The sequence below is a fragment of the Electrona antarctica genome, assembly GCF_951216825.1.
Source record: "Electrona antarctica genome assembly, chromosome: 13".
Taxonomy (NCBI): domain Eukaryota; kingdom Metazoa; phylum Chordata; class Actinopteri; order Myctophiformes; family Myctophidae; genus Electrona; species Electrona antarctica.
The window spans coordinates 13,688,553-13,706,699 of NC_136794.1; the positions used below are offsets into that span (position 1 = coordinate 13,688,553).

Here is an 18,147-nt window from a genome sequence, read left to right on the forward strand (position 1 = left end):
CCTGCACCCCGCACCTGTGTTGTGCGTCTGCTAAATGCCTAAATCGTACATTGTTTGTGTGGGTTTGTCTCCCAGCAGTGCTTGTAATAAACACTGTATAGGCTCCAATAAGGCCTGCCACTAACTCAACATCTGTGGAGTCTCTTTTCGTCTTCCACTTCGCAGTTCCGTGGACCTCTAATATTATCCAACATTATTATTATCCAACATTGCTATACCATATTATATTATCTTACACTATTTCATTAATTATATTATCCTACACCATTTCATTCATTATTATTGTTATTGCTACTACTTGTAGTAATAACTACCCCTCTCCCCCTCTCCCCCGACACGGTCGAGGCAGATGGCCGCCCACCCTAGAGTCGGGTTCTGCCTGACGTTTCTTCCTAAAGGGGAGTTTTTCGTTACCACTGTCGCAATATTGCTCGCTTGCTCTGGGTGGATCTTTGTTGGTTTGTAAAGTGTCTTGAGACAACTTGTTGTGACTTGACACTTTAATAAAATTGAATTGAATTGAATTGATGAGATGGAGGGATTACATTGCCACACTGGCCTTGGAATGCCTTGGGATCCCCCAGGAGGAAGTTACTAATGTTGCTCTGGAGAGAGAAGTCTGGAGCTCTCTGGTGGAGCTGTTTCCCCCGCGGCTTGACTACGGATAAGCGATTGAAGATGGATGGATGGATGGAAGTGTCCCTGCTCATGCGGGTCAGGTGCAACCTCAGACACACTTGATTTGTATGTGAATTTAACAGTCAACATTTTTAGCCAATCAAAGAACATCCACCCCATAACTCCCCCTGCTATATTTTCCTCTACGACACATGTGTGAAAATCCCATATCCTGTAAGACAATATGTTCACCCTTGGCCTAAGACCTCAGGCTCTGTAGCAAAACATAGCTCTATATATCCTATGAGACAAGTATATTCTATGGATTCATTTATTCATGCTATTATCGTCCCTGAGACAAGCTTATAAGCTCTGTGTCATTGCTTGCACAGATTTTGTGGGGATTATAGTTTTCATACCATCTGCTGACTGTCCCTGGTTTGTTTTAAATTCTCAGTAATGCAAGCGAGTGTCTGTGTAATATGTGGGACTACAGTTTTAGAATTGACAGTGGTGATAATGACAAGGGTTTATAGTTCTTTGTGACCTCTGACCTTTTTGGGTATAGCTCTGCTTCTATCTCTCGCGCGCGCATGCACACACACACACACACACACACAGTCACACACACACACACACGTCACACACCCCTCGAGGTGTGAGGGTGTCTATACATATATAGATATACTGTATATATGTCTATATTTATAGGTATTTTAGTGGAAACAACACTGATTCCAAAGTAGGGAAATAAAGACTGAAAAGTGGTCAGTCTTTGGAATTATGGTAAATGATTAAATATGCTTTACTTTTGCTATTGTGTTTGTGGTTAAAATCACAATCGTAAATGTATTTGTAGCCTATTTGAGTCTTGAAGCCATCAGGTCTGGTTGATTAGAAACATAACAAATAGACAAGTAATCTAAGGTTTGACCCAAAATAAATTGCAATAGTAATCGTTCAAGGTTTTTTATGATCATTAAGGTCATCCAAATAACATATTAAAATGTGTGAATTATATTATTAGTGGATCAAGGTAAATTCAGGCATTGAAAGTTGGGGAACCATTATAGGCTATAAGGCAAAACATTTAAAAATGTCATTAAGCTTTAAGTAGCATGTTGTGTCAAACTAGGGGGGATTTTAAAATTCTGAATCCATTGCAAGCATTAGTTTTGCAAGAAAAACACTCCTTGGGATAAAGGCCAGCCCACACCAATGCAACTCCTTGCAAGTTAGTGCTACTTGCAACTACCGTATTTACAACCATTATCCCCAATGGAAGTTGCATGCTTTCGTGTGGACTGGCCTTAAAAATGTTTTGCAGCGAGGAGTTGCGACTAGTTGCAAGTCTGTGGACTGGCCTTTTAAGGCATTTATCTTGACAATTCTCACCAAACAACATGTTTACTGTAAACACATTTCGCATCAATTTTATTATTAATCAATACCTTTTGTGTGTGTGTGTGTGTGTGTGTGTGTGTGTGTGTGTGTGTGTGTGTGTGTGTGTGTGTGTGTGTGTGCGTGTGTGTGCGTGTTAGGCCTACTTCAGTGTTAGTGGTCATTGACACTCCTTTGTAATGTAAGTAGAGGTCACTGTCTTCTTGTTTACCTGTGACACCTACACAGGTAGTGTGTGTAGTGTATACAGTGAAAATGTACAGTAAAATGTTACATTACAACATCATGTGACTTTAACCTTTTAGTTTGAACAGTAGACTATATGATATCCGCGTGATCACAGAAATGTTGAGTACAACCTAACCTTTCTGTACCATGTGGCATTTTTAATTCCTATGTAACTGGCCCTTTAAAAGCTATCGGCAGGGATGGCTGAAAAAAACAAAAGAAATGTGAATGAAATCCAACCATTCATAAAAATAGGCCAGAGTTACTCTGTGATTGGTCCAAGGACATCTAATGCATAATTCAGCACCTCCAGATAAGCCATTGGTTTCTCGGCTTTGAAGGACACTGTGATTGAACCAATCAGAGCATGTTACTCAGTTACTGTGTTCCAAGTTTCCCAGGGGAAAACCGACCGGTCCATTAACGAAAAGCTCAGTCAAGTTTCGCGAGTCGAAGGCTGCACGTCGTGTTATTATCCGTGCAGACACACAGACGGCCAACGGCGCAAATTTTGTGTGGATCATTTCAACACGGGACGGAATATACGCAATATAATAAAGGTAAGCCCTAAAGCTGCAATATAAGCCTACTTTATCAGTCAGTGTTTTGACAATGACAAAGTCATATAAATATTTCGTGCGTACATTACATTTTTTTTCCCAACGCCATCTTCCTCTATAATATTTACTTTGGCAACCATTTTCTATGGGCTTTTTATGTAAGTAAGAATACGAGCAGGACTTTGTGTTTAAAGCACATGCATAGTTTTTGCACCTTACGTGTTGTTATCTCTCTTGATATCAGCTTTGGTTATCAGCGCGGTCTGGCGACTGTTTGTTATTTTATGAATGGACTGGAGGGGTCCGCTTTTCTTTTTTTCTTTTTTTCGTTTCCTCATCTTGTGTTCCTCAGGGATCGAGTTTCACTTCATTGAGAAAAACAAGAGTCCGTGGAGGGAGGGAGGGGTGGGGGAGGGGTGGAGAAAAGGAGGGGGTGTCGGGTGATTTTCATCCCCCGGCGGCGGCCCCATCATCATCTGCTTCTGCTTAAAGTGAAATGCAAACTTTTGTATATGGATTGTAAAGCCTATAAAGTTCGGCAAAACAAGCACGCAGTGAGGCTAAACTATGCTCCCTGGTCCTGGATTGCTTTCTCGCTCGGGATTTTGAGCTGTAATTTCTATTTTTCTCATTTGCATTTTATTATAGGCTAGAATGCTAGATCTTCATCTTCTGGAATAACTGCGGGCATCTAATGTCAAACCTAGCGTGTTACGGTGGTTGCATGGGGTTTGGGTATTTTAAGACTAACGTCAATAAAGCGGCTAATAATATGCCATTATTGGCTTTTGTGACATAGAAAAGCTGTTAACTCCTCGATAATGAACATTTACTGAAATATGTGCCCTAAAACTATCCCCATATGGTCCCTCATTCCATAGCCTCATTCTGTATCTCGGAGCTACAGAATGAGCGTAGGGACTGAGGGAGCATATGGGGCTACCCTAAAATGAGCAGTTCGCCAAATGCGCTCCTCAGCGGGGTTTACGCAGAGACATTTTCCATAAGGAGCCTAGTTGAATATCGGATGTATTAACTTTACATTGTAATTATGATTGTCCAGAAGCTACTCGCTCATTGTAGTGAGTCATATCAATCCGGTGCGGTGCAGCCACCGCCGTGGAAGTGAACTGTTTTTTATCCTAGGCAGCCTACATCTTTCTTGCTTTGCAAGTGGCCAGGTGCACCCAAAAGCCCACTCAAAGGAAGTGTCGTTTAAAAGCAGTGTAATGACTTAAGATGTTGTGTGAGATACATTACATTTAGTTATCACAATGTTACACAGCATGCAGCTGAACATGAGACACAAGGCTGGTCTTAAAATAATGCTTTCCAAGACGATTAACGTGAATAAGCACAGATGGCTGCGTTTGGTTATGTAACATGCTAACGTGCGTCACTTAATGACAGTGTATTTACATCGAGAAGCCTTGTCTATACCAGCATGTTTCAGTTAAATTAACTGTTTGTTGTTTCAATAAGAGGCATGATGCAGGCCATAAGTCCCGTGTATGAGGATATGCACATTGTAGGAAACCACATTTTATTCCAATGAGAAAAGTATTGCATGCAGCATGGGACATCAAGTGAATATTTTAGTATTGTTCTTTGTTGGTGATTTATTTCTCCTGATGTTACCTTTGTCTGCAGTTGACCGGATCCAGAAAGTGACCACAGTGCTGTCGCTTTAAAGCGAAAACCCACCCCCTTCCCCCAACTGGGAACCCCAAAGCCCCAGATAACATGGACGGATTCTATGACCAGCAAGTCCCATTTATGGTCCCACCCAATGTAAGTGAACACACATGCCAATCCCAACAATGCTGCTATCCATGCATGCATCACATCAAGATGGCAACATTAGGCTACATATAGACTGCTTATGGACTGGGCACTGTCATCACAGAACAAATCTAGCGCACAAATGCATGCATTCAGAGTCTCTTGAATGTAGGCCTACAGCAGACGTGTTTAGACTTGTTTTTCCTCAATGACCTTTGCATGTGATGTAGTGTTTCGAGGCAGTGCTTTGAACTGGACCAGGTATTGCTGGCATATGATATTTACACCTTTATCTCCCACAGCAGCGAAAGTCTCGTGTAGAGGACACATCTTACAGCAGGCCTCTCACCGACAGGAAAAGGAAGTTTGTGGACACAGAGCTCTCCCAGGAAACAGAAGGTAATTCATTGCTTCAAAATCTCATCCACACACCCATGAAAAATAATAGCTCTGATTTATATAGCACTTTTCTAAGTAAGTACCAAAAGTAGCTTTACATAAAGAAAAGGAAGGAACCTACTTTAATATGAAGACAATAAAAAACATTTAGTATGGATGAACCCTGCACTGGAATCATTTTTCAGAAACTCTTAATTAAATTATGTCGATTGAGCAGGGATTGCTAATGGCTCATTCCCAGTATTGTTATAGTAAACATAACACAGCTTTATAACGTAATGATGTAATTACGATTGTATAGCATAAGTGTATAGTTGTAATTGTATAGTGTAAGTTATGTTAAAAATGTTTATTTTGTCTTTGTCTTGTCAGAACTCTTTCAAGACCTCAGTCGTCTGCAAGAAATCTGGATTGCAGAAGGTAGGTTTCTAATACATTTATTCTTTTAATTTCCGCTGTTGTTTTCTGTTGCTCTGCCCCAAGGCATGGCTCAGATATAGTTTCTCCCGGTTAGATTCAATCTGTTAGAGATTCCGTTTTGAGCCCTGGATTTCTTTTGTTCTCAGCAAAAACACAGTTTCATTTGGAATATGGTTGTGCAGGATGCTAAAAAGTCACCTCAAAACAAATAGTCTGGATGTGATGTTAAGGAAATTTAATATTTGGAAGAACCTCTTAATTGTTAACCCCCTGTTTCTGAATGAAGTTGTGAGATTGAAGATTAACTGAGACATTTTTTAGGATTTAGATGAAGTTCGGCAAGTGCTCAGGTTAACAAGTAACCTGATGAGAATGTGAAATATTCATCCATGTTTTCTGTGCAATCAATGGGGCAAGTAGTACAAAGTCCTGTAAATATGAAACGTTTTTCTTTTCTTTTATTCCCCCATGCACTAGTGCCCATTTTACTTCTTCGTTTTTGTTTAAGTTATTGATCCCCCTTGTCACACTGTTTTGATGCAGAAGCAAATGGTTCATTATTTCTACAGGAAGTTTGGAAGAGATATATAAAATAAAAATCACACCCGTGTGAAGTGAGGGGCGCTCTATATGAAGTAATAATGACAAAACATTATTAGCTAACTTTAACTGATCTTATCATGATCATGTAATATGACAACCGAATTTATGTGATAAGCCCCCAGCTGAATTAGAACAGTTGCACTGTGTTTAAAAAGGGGGGCCCCTCAAAAATCTGGGAGATTACAAATCCCCCTTCACAATTTTGTTTTCTATTGAGGTTCTTTTTGCCAGCTGCTTGCAAAGCGACTGGACAACATGCTGTTTTCTGTTTAAAATTTCATAATTAGATTGATAGGCACAGTGGACCAGCAGTGTGTCTGTTAATGGTTCTTCCCCATGTGTGACATTCTCCTGTATCGCCAACAGCCCAGGTGCCTGATGACGAACAGTTTGTCCCAGATTTCCAGTCTGATAGCTGTGAGTACCTGACTTTTTTCATATCCTAAGAGAGTGTGTGTGCGCATGCGTGTGTGTATTTACTCAACAAACTCTATAAATGGGATCCTTGCCCCAAGCCTATTAATGATTAAGATGTTGAGGATCTTCTTCGGCAATCGGCATTAGGGAATTTCTACTTCAACATTTTACACCACAATGTGTCTTGTCGAGTCTCTTTCAAAAGACCTCTCTGTTTATTAATTACACTTTCATTATCACCAAAGCCTAACACCACTTCTCACCTTCAAAACATCTCTCTTTCCTTCAACTAAAACCCATCCCAACCCTCCTCTTCCATTTTGAGTTTAATCAGCCGATTGGCATGGGGCATCACATGAGCCAAGCCCCTAATCTGATTTCACACTTTCCTGCACTCAGACCCTGCAGCTGGAGGCAGGCTAGATTCCAGAGGGTGGGGCCACTCCAGAGATTGCGTATACATGTTGGCTGCCTACTACCCAATTTCAAACCCAAGCCCACATTCCCCAAACTCTCTCAGAACCCCACTCCCCAGTGCAAGCACACTGCCCCAAACCACTGCCCGTTTGTCCCTGCATGTAGCCTTTAGGCAGCAGCCAAGGGAAATATTTGAATTATGTTCAATGGAGCATTTTACGATCTTCTCCCCCTCCTCTCTCATTCTCTGAGTTTGTTTATGTTTTTGTCTGATGCGGAGGAGGCAGAGACAGGGTGTGGTGCCTGCCTGTCTTTGTCAGGGCTGCTGTTTAGTCCTGGTGGTGCAGTGGGCTAAAATTTGACCACCAACATAGCCGTGCTGCAATATATTATTGAGGTTAATACTCTGACATGCCAGTTTTGCTGCAATATATTATTGAGGTTAATACTCTGACATCTCAGTTTGTACTGTGAGGCCTATAGAAGGTTGTGGGACTGCTTTGTCAGTTCACAATAAAGTGTCTGCACTATGATTTTCAGGAGTTTGTGTGTGATTGGCAGAGACTCCTGTGGCCAGGCAAGGGGCCAGCCTTCTCACAAGCTGCCTATTCACCATGCTCAGCTCATAGCACTGTTCCGTATAGCCACTGCAGTCATCGGGGCATCACATGGCAGCCTGTCCCCTTTCTTACAGTGTGTACCTCCTAGTCCATTATCATTGCCTGTTTCCTCAGTTAGTTAATGCGCGAGTGGTTCTATAATTTATGTATGTATGGAATGAATATCACTGCCGTACCTGTGAAATGCATGCCTGTCTGTCGGTGTCAGCCAAGCTGATTCCAGGGTAAAGTAGCAAGTATGCCATGAACTGAACACCCTGTCTGGCAGGCCAGAGAAGGAAAAGATGCCTAATCTCCTCTCCATGTACCCCCTTTCTGTGAGGAGTTTTGCCCTGGCCAGAGGGTTTCACAGCACACAGAGGGGAGCTCACGTGCCCATTGTTAGCTCTCCCGAGGTCCATCAGCACCCAGGGTGATTTATTTGGCTCCCGCTCCTCTGTGCCCAGGGATCCAGTTTCTGCCTGGCCATTATGTGGCGCCCCGGAAACTGCAGCCGATACTCGGAGAGCTCCAGCCAGTGTCTAATGGTTACAGCACTAGGGAGGAAAATCATTCACAATCATTGAATTACGGCCACACTGATTCATGGGTATTGACTGGTCTCCACATAATGGGAATCAGAGAAGAGAGAGCTGTGATGGCGTGCATGTGCATAGTGCAGTTAGTATCATGGTACCTAGCTAGCAATGGAGGATAGATGGGGATTTCCAGACCCTGCTGTCAACCATCATTACAATCCATGATAAATAGATACTAAGTGGCTCTGTCAGTAGGGAGGATACAAGGACACTCTCCACACACCCATTTATCCATCCACCAGAGCAAAATGCGCTTAAGATAAGCATTGAGTTTTCTGTTTATGCCTTCAGTTAGAGGATATCTGCAGTATATCTAATGTGATCCCCTGTGTTGTCTCTCTGCTCCAGTGATGTTTCATGGCCCACCAGCAGCGAAGATCAAACGAGAGCTGACTCCCTCCAAGGAGCTTTCTCCTTGTCGCCAGGACAGGAGTCCCATGCCATACGGAGAGAAGTGCCTTTACAGCTACAGGTGAGCTGGACCTTATTATGATGCTAGTTTTTTGCTTTTGCTTATTCCATATACTGCCTATACTGTAGCCCTACAGTTTGTCACATAAGCTAAAGCTAGCCTTCAATTATCATATTGTATCACTCCATTCTCTTTAATGATGCTTCCTCATGTTGACTTGTTTCTCATTTCCTCCCTCACAGTGCCTATGACAAGAAGCCCATTCCTGGGTTCAAACCATTGACTCCACCCTCTACGCCTGTGTCTCCTTGTGGCCCCACTGGCACGGCAGGGACACACCCTCTCAGCGAGCAGACCCCTCACCCTCCTGTAACCAATCAGAATCCGGGGCCACGTCCGCTGCACGCACAACATCACAGCCAGCGACCGCTCGCACTCCACAGCCAGAGCCCACAGTTTGCTGTGCCCTGCACACCACTTGGCCAAGATGCCAGCAACTTCAGCCCTGAGCACAGGTAACGGTCATAATTTACATCTCTCCACGGTAGAACATTGCAATTATAATATTTGCAAAATAACCATGATTTTTATATCTGCCAGCATAATAGCCAGCATGTTTACCAACATATAAGCTAATGACCCCGAATATTTAAATGCTCTAAATATACAGGCGTATATTTAGAGCATTTAACATCATATCGTCATCATGTTTCCATTATGGGGACCACTGTCCACCTTAGTGACTTGGCGGGTCTATGTCAGCCTGATGACCTTTAACTACTGCTGACTTCAAGGGGAGATGAGCATCTGTTGACAGGCTGTTACAGACCACTAAAGAGTAATGGAGCTGTTGGTGCTGTTTGCTAGCATGATGAAGGCTTCTCTTTTGGATGCAGTTTAGTATCTGATCTTATGAAAATGTGTTCAATCAGCCAAGGCACATTCTCTTCCCCCTGACATGCACACTGCAACCCTCTACTACTGCCTAATCTGTAGCCATCTCTTACATGTGCGCGCCAGTTTACTGGGAACTTCACTACCATGCACAGGCACCAAAGGCCAATGGCAGCCATTCACACCCTAGGAGCCATCTCCTTAGAATGGAGATTCTCTTTTTATAGTCGTCCGACACATGGTCTTGATGTCTGTGCAGTGTGCCTGTTCTGTCCTCTGACTGGTTCAGAAGCTATATTATCTGTATATTCTCCAATGCCCTTTGGTTGGTTCGGGCAGGCTAGAGAGGTTCAGATGCTCTATACATTGTTCAATGCCCTTTTGTTGGTTCAGACAGACTTCAGGGGTTCTATACATTCTCAGTTACAGTGTGTGTATTCTCCTCTTATGTTGTCTAATCTACATCACCTTCTCTATCCCCCCCAATCTCCTAACGTTTAGGTTCCAGCGGCAAATGTCCGAGCCATGTCTACCTTTCCCCACCGCAGAGAGCCAAGGACGCTCCCAGTTTATACCCCAGCACCCCAGCAGTAATGGTCGGCCACCGTACCACCGGCAGATGTCGGAGCCCTTGGTTGCTGTGTCTCCGCAGGGCTTCAAACAAGAGATGCTGGACCCACGATATGCAGAGCAAGGCATGCCCACCATGGGCCCGCCCGGGCGACATGCTGGGCCGCCTCCAGCAGCCTTCCACCCCATGGCCATCAAACAAGAGCCGCGGGACTACTGCTTTGATTCTGGTGAGTGGTTAAGTGGGGGAATACTAGTTAGACTGAGCTAAAGCAGAGGTTCATGGGTTGTTGCCCTTTTGACAGAATCAGTGCATTGCCTCTCACTCACTCTGTGTTGTTTTAGATAGTCTGGGAGCAGACAAAGTGGACTATGAGAGCTAGTATCCAGGGCTGCGTGAGAATAAAATGGCCAGAGGGTGAGGAATGTGCCCGGCCCTGTTTGTTCTGGGCAATGACACATGGCTGTGAGTTTTAGCGTACTGCAGGGTCCCAGGCAGGCGCATTATGCACTTTCTCTCTCCTTCGGTCTGTCTGTCTCTATCTCCACATCTGCATCATTCCTCCCTAGTCACACAAGTAAAGGGAAAAAGTGGGTCTTAGCGTAGCTTAAGTCTCCTAGGGCAAAAAGTAAGTGGGTCACCTAGCCAGGTTCAGAGCAGATAACTTCAATGGGCTTACCTGGAATAGATCTGGGCCACTGGCCACAGAGGGCTTACAGTGAACTGCAGTAGAGCAGTTTGACTTGAATTTGGAAGTTCTGGACACTGTTAACATTTAATAGAGAAGAGGCTAAACAACAACTGCGAAAAGTTGTCTTATGCAATCGGAACAGAAAAAGGTTTAATATGGAATAAGCTTCATGAGATGGCATCTGATGCTTTTAGATCTTGACGACCCAACATCCCAGCTGTTGTCTCTCCGCTGCATCACCACCTTCCTTTCATGGAGCTCTGTTGCTGCAGCCTATCTCTTTTTCTCTTCTGTCCACACGTTCATGTGCTCATAGCCTTAAATCGTAGTATATAACAGACAGGCAGGCTAGTGATGTAATAACAAATCCTCTTAGCTTCTTAGAGCCTTTACGTTTCTACGTCACAGAATCCTGGGGCTAGGGTCTCTCTGTCTGGATGGAGGGTAAGGGTACTTGTGTAGTAGTTTAGCACATTTCATTGTCCCTGATGACTCGATTTTTTTTGTTCTGGACAATCATATGACGAGTGACAAATTGCTGTGTGTGTGTGTGTGTGTGTGTGTGTGTGTGTGTGTGTGTGTGTGTGTGTGTGTGTGTGTGTGTGTGTGTGTGTGTGTGTGTGTGTGTGTGTGTGTGTGTGTGTGTGTGTGTGTGTGTGTGTGTGTGTGTGTGTGTGTGTGTGTGTGTGTGTGTGTGTGTGTGTGTGTGTGTGTGTGTGTGTGTGTGTGTGTGTGTGTGTGTGTGTGTGTGTGTGTGTGTGTGTGTGTGTGTGTGTGTGTGTGTGTGTGTGTGTGTGTGTGTGTGTGTGTGTGTGTGTGTGTGTGTGTGTGTGTGTGTGTGTGTGTGTGTGTGTGTGTGTGTCAGCCGCATGCATGGAAACGGCTCTCATGTTTAGCTACAGATTGTTTCCCACAATCCAATACTTTGAAATGGGTTAAGGATAAGCGGCACTAGAAGTCAAGCAAGCAGTCACTCAAAAATGGATCCCTGGCTTTCTTATCAGAGGACAGGAAATAGAATAATGGGGAAGTCGTGGAGGGGACAGACTGCGCTTCAGTGACACAGCGAACGGAAAGCGAGCCTTGACCTCTCCCCTAGGGGGACAGGCATAACTTGATAGTCATTGAGATTTAATACAGCAACCTCGGTGCTAATCCTATTGAGAGGCTTGGTGGACATACAACTGATGTTGCGTGCTGTGCAAAGCACTCCAATCTGGACTAAGTCCACTCCCAGATGCGTGTGTGGGTGCACGAGTGGGTGGCCTAGGCTTTTTTGTTTTGCCCCGGATATTGCGTCAGATAGTGCGTCAGTTGTGTAAGGGCCTACAGATGGAGATGGACAGTGGTGAGGCAGAGCAGCTTGCATGTTTCCATCGTAGCACCATATGCGCCAGCAGCTCAAACAACTACATGTCACCAATATAGCTCAGACCAAATGTCCCCAGTATAAACATAGATCCAACTGCCCAAACTTTAGTTTAATCAGGCCAAATATACCCAAGTTAGGTGTGAGACCTCGTGATGTGGTTGAACGGTGATATGATATTGAGGGCGGGTAATCTAAACATATACTCATGTTCTTTGTGTTGCAGAAGTGCCAAACTGTCAGTCGTCATTTGGGAGAGCAGGAGCAGGCTTCTTCCAAAACAATCATGAAAGTAAGTAGTTGTGCATGTCTGTGATGTATTGTGCACTCTTCATATAATTACGTGCATGTGTGCTTGATTACTTAGTCATAATGATTTGGTAAAGCCTCCAGACATTTATCATAGTCCTTTGTGTTGGTGATCCAAACTATGTGCCTTATTGAGCTGCTGAATGCTGCGGCATTGTGATGGGTTAGGAAACAGGGCTCCTGTCTAGTTGAATGCTACAGGTCAGCAGCATTTAAATGACATCTCAAGGGCAAGTGAATCTGTTCTGCACATGCAGTACATTTCACACAGCCCTGGCCCTGCATGAGCTTAGTACAATAGAATTTTCAATTCTTGGAAAGCTGCCCAGCCTTATTGCTTTGTGGGCAGTTTGGATCCTCAGGTGGACCAAGGCCACTGGCCGCCTCATCAAAAGGGGAGGTCTCTTTCTCACACCTTAACTATTTTCTCTTCTCATTGACAGGCTTCTCCTTCGACAGAGAACCTCAACTATACTATGATGACTCCTGCGTGGTCCCTGAGAGACTGGAAGGTAAGAATCCAACCTTAATCAAAAGTGGTTTACCATGTAATTCACTGTCCACAGACGGGTGACTTGAGTAAGGAGAAGTTTATCAGAACCTACAGTAATTGTTTAAACTTTGTACACACTGTAAGAAAGTAGAGGCCTTTTGTGTTTGGTGGTGGCATTGTAGTTGAAGGACAAGCAGCTGGCCCACTTCATAGCCACCAACTGCCAGGAATGTCTCACAGCACTGTGGCAGTGACGGAGTGCAACACTCATTGACACTCGTCTCTTTCTCCTCCCTGTTTCTCACTTTTTCCTCCATCTCCCCCATCCATCTTGGCTATTCGGTACCCCCTCCCTCTCTTTCTCTCCAATCCTGTAGGCAAAGTAAAGCAGGAGCCTTCAGTGTACCGTGACGGCCCACCTTACCAGCGCCGTGGCTCCTTACAGCTCTGGCAGTTCTTGGTCACCCTCCTGGACGACCCGGCCAATGGACACTTCATTGCCTGGACTGGCCGTGGCATGGAGTTCAAACTCATAGAGCCTGAAGAGGTGAGTCTACACACTCTCTAGTAGATAGACCTGGTTTAGACTATAAATGTTGATGTTGTGGACTCTTATCCTCCCTTTTATCACACAGAGTTAATTTAGCATTATACAGCACAGGTGTAACTACTACAGTGTACCACTCTCGTCCTTCTGGCAGAGAATCTGTCATTCTTTCCAGTTCTAACCATAATCAAGACATGAATCATAATATCATTTAGGACTGCTGCTCTATGGGAGAATTTGTGGAATTTAAAAGGCAGACATATTTTCATTGTGCGCCACGTAAACTACTTACTGACCAAGCATTGTCCTTCATTGTCTCAGGTGGCTCGTCGCTGGGGCATCCAGAAGAACAGACCGGCCATGAACTACGATAAGCTGAGCCGATCACTGCGTTATTACTACGAGAAGGGAATTATGCAGAAGGTAAAGGCAGGTTCACCCTTTTCTTGTCTTCTACGATGCCCAACCCCTTCCCACATCCTCTCATTTATCCTTGGCAACAACATGCTGCATGGAGCTATAAAAGCAGAAATGGACACATTTGAATACAACCTTGGAGGCCAAAACTGCAAGGTCTTGTGGTTTCACTGTCAGTCTATGCAGGCAGCAGTTACTACTCTACTGAATTAATGTCTCTAATTGGCCGGGTGCTCTCGTGGCATCTCAGGTTTCAACCGATTAAACAAAGTCTAAGATCATCAGTATTTCATTGTAATGTATTAGCTTGTGTTTGCCTTGCTTACTGAATTAAGAGCGTCTGCTAAATGCCTAAATTGTCTTTGGTCGAGAACTTGGAATCGGAGAAGACCTTTTTTTTTGTCTGTTTTGGCTTAAGTTAACATAATGTGAAATGCAATACAAAACCTGGAACAGTTTGTGTAACATACAAAATGATGTTGCATGCATTTGAAAATTCAGTAGTAAAAGTAAAATCTTTGTTAACATCTCCCAATGACTTCACTCCTCAGGTGGCTGGTGAGCGCTATGTGTACAAGTTTGTGTGCGATCCCGAGGCTCTGTTCTCCATGGCCTTTCCAGACAACCAAAGGCCCAACCTGAAGGTTGACCCAGACAGCCTGCCAGGGGTGGACGATGACACAATGCCCCTCACCCACTATGATGACGCCACTCCTTACCTGCTTGAGGCCGCGGAGCAGTGCGTGGCAGGCCTGCCTTTCACAGATGGCTATAACTATTGACAAGCACAGTGGATTGCTGACACGTACACACATGTACAGTCTTGTACATGTACGGTCTTGAGAAACCCACTCTAAAGCCCAGAGCTGGAACTGCTGAGCAGCCTGTGACAAAAAAAGAAAGAAAATACTCTGCCCCATCCCCTCTCATGGTTCCTTCTCCTCTTCGGACTGCCCACATACAGTTTCAAACTCCAAACTCCCCAGATAAAGAATGAACAAGGACAAACGTCTGCATCCAACTGCCAGCTTTTCTGCTGCACCGTCTAGTGTGTGTGTGAGAGAGAGAGGGTTGTGAAAGGAATAAGGGTAGATTGGACTCCAGTGGCTCTGCCCACCTTAGTGACTCCCAAAGTAAGGCGGGGGCTGCTGTTACTATGGAGACCAAAAGGAAGCGAGGCTGGAGGCCACATGAACTTTGAGAAGGACCTGACGGACACTCCCTGTGTGCAAGACTGCAAGAGTAGTTGCAGTTCAGATTTTTGTGACAATCCATGTTTCGTACCAAGTCAAATAACGGAGGGGGAAAAGGTTTTAATTCTGATAAGATAATCTGAATGCAGCACTATTCTATAGTTGCCTTTTTTGGGGTTCTATTATTTTCCTGAAACCATCTCTGAACTAAAAGGTCTATGAAAGGGCTTTTAATTTGCAAAAAACTATATACTGTAACCCACAGAGCTACTTTCTGTAAAGATTTTTTTTTGTATGCCAGCTTTTCTACAATTTGGTTTAGAACTTGGAGATGTAAGTCCTCCTAGCCACTGCACTGGGACTTTGATCCAGATTCCAGAATAGTATAGTATATTCTCCCTCTGCTGAACTGACCCATGAGGGATTGAGCCATTGCATCCATTTCACCTCCCTGACTGCACCTGAGATAGAGAGCCACACACACACACACACACACACACACACACACACACACACACACACACACACACACACACACACACACACACACACACACACACACACACACACCCTGTTCATTAGCTCTTACCTTCTTTATTGCCTGAAGTCTACAACCAATTCATCACTCCACTGCCTCCACTGTTCAAAAGGGATACACAAGAACACATTGTCCCAGAAGCTTTGGAAGATTTATACATGCCTCAGAATTTATTATGTATGATCATGCATTGTTACTTTTTTAATTCTATCTGGGTGCTTAATGTTTCCTTGGCAGTGTACTAGTTCCTCTGATGCACCAGGATGGCAGGAGCATCAGGACTTTTTGCATGCACAAAGGAAGGGTGAAATGTGACACCTTTGTCCTTGGACTCCTTTCTGCCAATCACAGGTTGTCAACATAAGACTTCTGCTTTCCTTTGCATGGTGTTACTCAAATAAAGACTGTCCAATAACATATCGCTTTATTCTCTCTGGACAAAGAAGACATTTGTGATGTTCTCTGCATTTTCCCCTCTCAAAGTTCTGTTGTTTTTCTTAATGGGGGGAAAAAGTCAAACTTATATAAAGTATATATTTTTGCTATAAGGCTGCATCCGTTTGATTTTAATGTATAAGCTGTATAGTTTTGCCTCTAACAAACATACCTAAAATCTGGGTCCCTATGATGGCTGTAACTGCAGACTGTTTCTTTAAGAGGCCACTGTGTTTTGCTGTAGAATGGATGAAAGGATGTTATTATCTCGGCTGTGAAGTTTGCACTGTAAATGATAGGGCTCCAGCAAAGGCCACAGTGAGGAAATATCTTGTCCAACCACAGATTCTGTCTGTCACTTGTATAGGCTTCAGTTTCCTCTCCTCACAATGTGTATCTGCAGAGTTTATGATCATCTGTACTGGGTACAATAAACTGTCCTTTACGCTTCATTGACGGCGGTCTTAGCGTGTTTCGTCATTCTCCCCCGCCATGCAGTAAGTCAGCTGATGGTCTGCCGGTCACTGTTCTTGACCTCCCCCAGTCACATGCCTTTTTGTAAAACTAATGCTTTTCTTTGTTTATAATTACCCCGTCACCCACAAACACTTAAGTTCAACCAAATGAATCAAAGGTGTAGCTGTATGTAGGCCTATATCAGTTTATCTTATGTATTTTCTTTCAGCAGTAGTTTAACTATTCATTAACTTGTTCATAGGGCATACTTTAAACCTTAAAGCATAACCTACACTTTAACCTCTGTTTGACATTTAAGAATGTACAAGCATGGGTATTTCAGGTCCATATAAATGTACAGTATATTTAGAGCAGGCCTTAAGATGTTCTTCCTCATTGAAAATATCAGATAGCATACACAGAACATCAAATATTTAAATGTTTAGATCTCCAAATGTTGCAAATGCAGTGGTACCTTTGACATTGACAATACAGGTGAAGATATGTGAAAAGGAACATCAGTTGAATATTTATTTTATATAGGTTTGGAGTAGATGCTTAATCTGAATATGGGGGGTCTTGACTTTACTTTACTGTGTTGTTAAGAATCATACAACAGCATGGAGCAAATGTGAATCAATAATAAAACGATAAACATTACTTCAGTGGTTTTCTGGGTTGTTTATGACTTTTATAGTCACATTCACCAGCATGGAGCTAATAGTGACCTCCTCTGAAACGAACTCTTTAATGTGTCTCAAAAATTAGAACAGGAATATAAATAGCCTATGCTAAGCATAGATTTACTATACGTAAATAAATTAAGTATACACGTGTATGCAATGCATGCATGCACACACACACACACACACACACACACACACACACACACACACACACAGTATAATTCACAGATGTATAATTGCTTAACTTTATTATTTGACATACCTCTCTCGTGTGTGTGTGTGTGTGTGTGTGTGTGTGTGCGTGTGCGTGTGAGAGAGACATACATACAATATACGTGTATATTTCTCTTGATGTCTCCTACTCTCCTGTCATCACTCATAGATGATCTTTATTTAAAGTCCTTGTATGCATTGAGTCTCTGTGAAGAGTCTTGGGAATTCAAGACTAAACAACACAGCTCACCTGGCTGTAGGCTGTGCTAAAGCAACACTTTGCCTATTAATAATTCATACTCACTCATAGGTGCCCATAGTGTATGCGATCTGACGCTTTTTGATTTCTGGGTTAAAACCCACTAGGCTACATATTTTACTTTGGTGTGAAATACAGGTCACACCAAAGGAAATAGTGTGAGTTCATATGAAGTGCAAATAGTGCCTTTTGTAGGACAATTCCCTACTGTGAAGGAATGGAAATGTTCAGCCATGTACAATGTACAATTTAGGCATTTAGCAGACGCTCTTTAGCAGACACTCTCTAAAGTGTACATTATTCAGATACACTAGTGGTACAGATGATCTTTGAGGCCTGACCTGACCCAGCCAAATGAGCCAAATCCACACAGTATTAAGAGAAGACAACATTCTTTGTAGAGTTCAATAATCTATTGCCTGAATCAAGATGCCGTTTTTCTTCAGACTACAGTACATACGATGTGGTCAGAGCCTTAGATATAGACATGGCTCTGGATGTGGTCAATTGCATGAAAGTCATTCTGAATTATATTTTACATTTCATTTCTAATAAACCATTGCTGCCCTCCAGTGGATGAATGGTGTTTCTACGCCTTCAGATTATTTACCCAACCATAGA

The 18,147-nt window shown here is 43.3% G+C and overlaps 1 protein-coding gene across 2 annotated transcripts; it reads left to right on the forward strand.

Annotated features, from left to right (window-relative positions):
* Window positions 1-2,593: 2,593 nt before the first annotated feature.
* etv5a (ETS variant transcription factor 5a) lies at window positions 2,594-16,368 on the forward strand. 2 transcript variants are annotated; one of them, XM_079519117.1, is made up of 13 exons: window positions 2,594-2,807; window positions 4,458-4,598; window positions 4,892-4,988; window positions 5,361-5,408; window positions 6,378-6,428; window positions 8,392-8,515; window positions 8,698-8,970; window positions 9,851-10,149; window positions 12,207-12,272; window positions 12,733-12,801; window positions 13,160-13,329; window positions 13,651-13,758; window positions 14,298-16,368. In XM_079519117.1, the coding sequence occupies exons 2-13, from the start codon at window positions 4,551-4,553 to the stop codon at window positions 14,526-14,528; spliced, it is 1,584 nt and encodes a 527-aa protein (XP_079375243.1). In that variant the 5' UTR covers window positions 2,594-2,807; window positions 4,458-4,550; the 3' UTR covers window positions 14,529-16,368. The 2 variants fall into 2 exon arrangements, with proteins under 2 accessions (XP_079375243.1, XP_079375244.1); XM_079519118.1 differs by having other exon boundaries at window positions 13,651-13,752.
* The last annotated feature ends 1,779 nt before the right edge of the window (window positions 16,369-18,147 follow it).